This window comes from Bison bison, unplaced genomic scaffold (genome assembly GCF_000754665.1).
Source record: "Bison bison bison isolate TAMUID 2011002044 unplaced genomic scaffold, Bison_UMD1.0 scf7180017864244, whole genome shotgun sequence".
Taxonomy (NCBI): domain Eukaryota; kingdom Metazoa; phylum Chordata; class Mammalia; order Artiodactyla; family Bovidae; genus Bison; species Bison bison.
The window spans coordinates 2,922,585-2,924,884 of NW_011494816.1; the positions used below are offsets into that span (position 1 = coordinate 2,922,585).

Genomic DNA, 2,300 nt, shown 5'->3' on the forward strand with positions numbered 1-2,300 from the left:
TTACACTAAATGTTCAAAAAAGGCAAATCCATAGAGGTAGAAAGTAGATTGGTGACTGCTAAGAATTATAGGGGGATGAATAACATGTTTTTTGTTTTGTTTTGTTTTTGAGGTGATGAAAACTGCCTGGGATGATGGCTGCACAAATCTGTGAATATGCTAAAAAAAATAACTCAACTATATACTTTAAATGGATGAATTATACACTATGTGAATTTTATCTCAATCATGTGTTACTCTCCAAAATTTTTCATTAAGAAAACACTAACATAACAAACAAAGCCCTTTGAAAGCCCTACTACAAAAAGAAGCAAAGGAAAAAATTTTTAAAGGTTCATATTCACAATCAAAAGAATGGGAGATGAGACTATAGCAATAGCAGGGCAAACCTAGAAGGAAGATAATTTTCATTAAAGGATCCCAGAAAGATTCTGAAAATCAACCTCCACACAAACTTCTACATTTCTTAGCAGGTTGTTGAGAGGAACAAAACAGAATTATATGCAAAAGTGCTTTTCAAATAGTAAAGTGCTATAAATGTACACAAAAAAGCAGTCTTATCGTTACCTTGCCGAGTCATCAACCAAACGAATCGGTCAGCTAATTCCTGAGGAAAACACCAATGCTCCGGAAGACAGAGTGTTCCATCAGATCTTTCAGAACACAATTTCTCCAGGTTAGCAATCAGGACGTTCAGGCATATGTTGACCAAAGAGTAGGGAGATGCGTCCTCCTAGCAAACAAACCCCCAAACAAACAAACTTGTTACATCTACAAAAATTCAACATAAAAGTGGTCATGTTATACATGAGAATATCTTAAGATACATTTTTCTAACTGTAATGATTTATATGTAATGAAACCACCTTATTCCAATTATCAACCATGTGGAAGATTTTTACCTGTTGTAGCTTCTGTTGTATCTTTAAAAAAAATTAAGTTCTCTCAATCCTTCACTTATCTCCTGTTCTGTGCCAGCCCCTGAGAATACAGGGATGAGTAAGATATAGCTCTAATCCTTTTGGACCAAACAGTTAAGTAGAGAATACATCCAATAAATCTGACAATTTCAATACAACACAAGGAACTAAACAAGCAGAAATCACACAGTCATTTATTCAGCAAACATTTATTCAGTGATTACCACATGCCAGAGGATAAGAAGGTCTGCCCATTCCCACCCTCAAAAGTGTTCACACTATAAAAGACTGTTATAATCAGGAGGCTGTAGAAGAATACAAACTGAGAGATATAAGACATCTTCGCTAAGAGACTGACATTTGTTCATTCAACAAACATTTGAAAGGTATGGCATTCAGACATAAAGAGAGAGCGATAAGCCAGGGATTGCCATCTTTGTCAAATTTTCAACATGCAATACATTCAATGACCTCCACACCACTTTTTACTGAATAAATTCCCTCCATAGTCCAAAGTATAGATTCAGATCAGATCAGATCAGTCGCTCAGTCGTGTCCGACTCTTTGCGACCCCATGAATCGCAGCACGCCACCTTCATAAATATCCTCAACTCCCTGTTTTCTCTCCTCCATCATGCTCTTCAGATATTCTCCTGGAAGAACTTCGCTATTCACCTTTCTTTATGGCAACACCCAGCAGCTAATCATCTATGAAGAGGGGAAGATTCACACAACATATTATGTCATGGAAAATTCATGAACATTAACTTCAAATGAGCCCTAATAGCTGGAAATCATTCAAAGTCTCCTTAGACAGGGCACTCTCCCACTATCAAGCAATAATTATTTCATGCCTTCTACTTGTTCCTCAAACCCATTTCACACTGGTATCAGAATCTGATCCACTTCAGTGAAAAAAATGAAGCCACCTCCCCATCAAATTTAGCTCAAAACTGCAAGCATCTTTTCCTTGGTCTCCTCTTCTATGGAAAACACGTACATCCTTGCAAAGACCAACACTTCCACATGTGCTGGCTGGATTTCATCCTTCCTGTCTTGGCTCCTCCTGTTGTTTCTTCATTTATTTACATCTTCAAACTATCCTTCTCAAATGGATCATTCTTCTTTTTCCCGGCTGTGCCCTGCAGGAAAGCACAGAGTGCTAACCAACAGACCACCAGGGAATTCCCATAAAATAGATCATTCTTACACAGTTTACTGGAGAAGGTGATGGCACCGCACTCCAGTACTCTTGCCTGGAGAATCCCATGGATGGAGGAGCCTGGTGGGCTGCAGTCCATGGGGTCGCTAAGGGTCGGACACGACTGAGCGACTTCACTTTCACTTTTCACTTTCACACACTGCAGAAGGAAATGGCAA

General features: G+C 38.7%; 1 protein-coding gene across 1 annotated transcript in view; it reads right to left on the reverse strand.

Annotated features, from left to right (window-relative positions):
• ZYG11A (zyg-11 family member A, cell cycle regulator) overlaps positions 1-2,300 on the reverse strand; it is a 65,197-nt gene that overhangs the window by 50,144 nt on the left and 12,753 nt on the right. Inside the window, exon 2 of the mRNA XM_010847166.1 lies at positions 568-733. Within this exon, the coding sequence (XP_010845468.1) occupies positions 568-733 (166 nt within the window). The remainder of the gene's footprint in view (positions 1-567; positions 734-2,300) is intronic.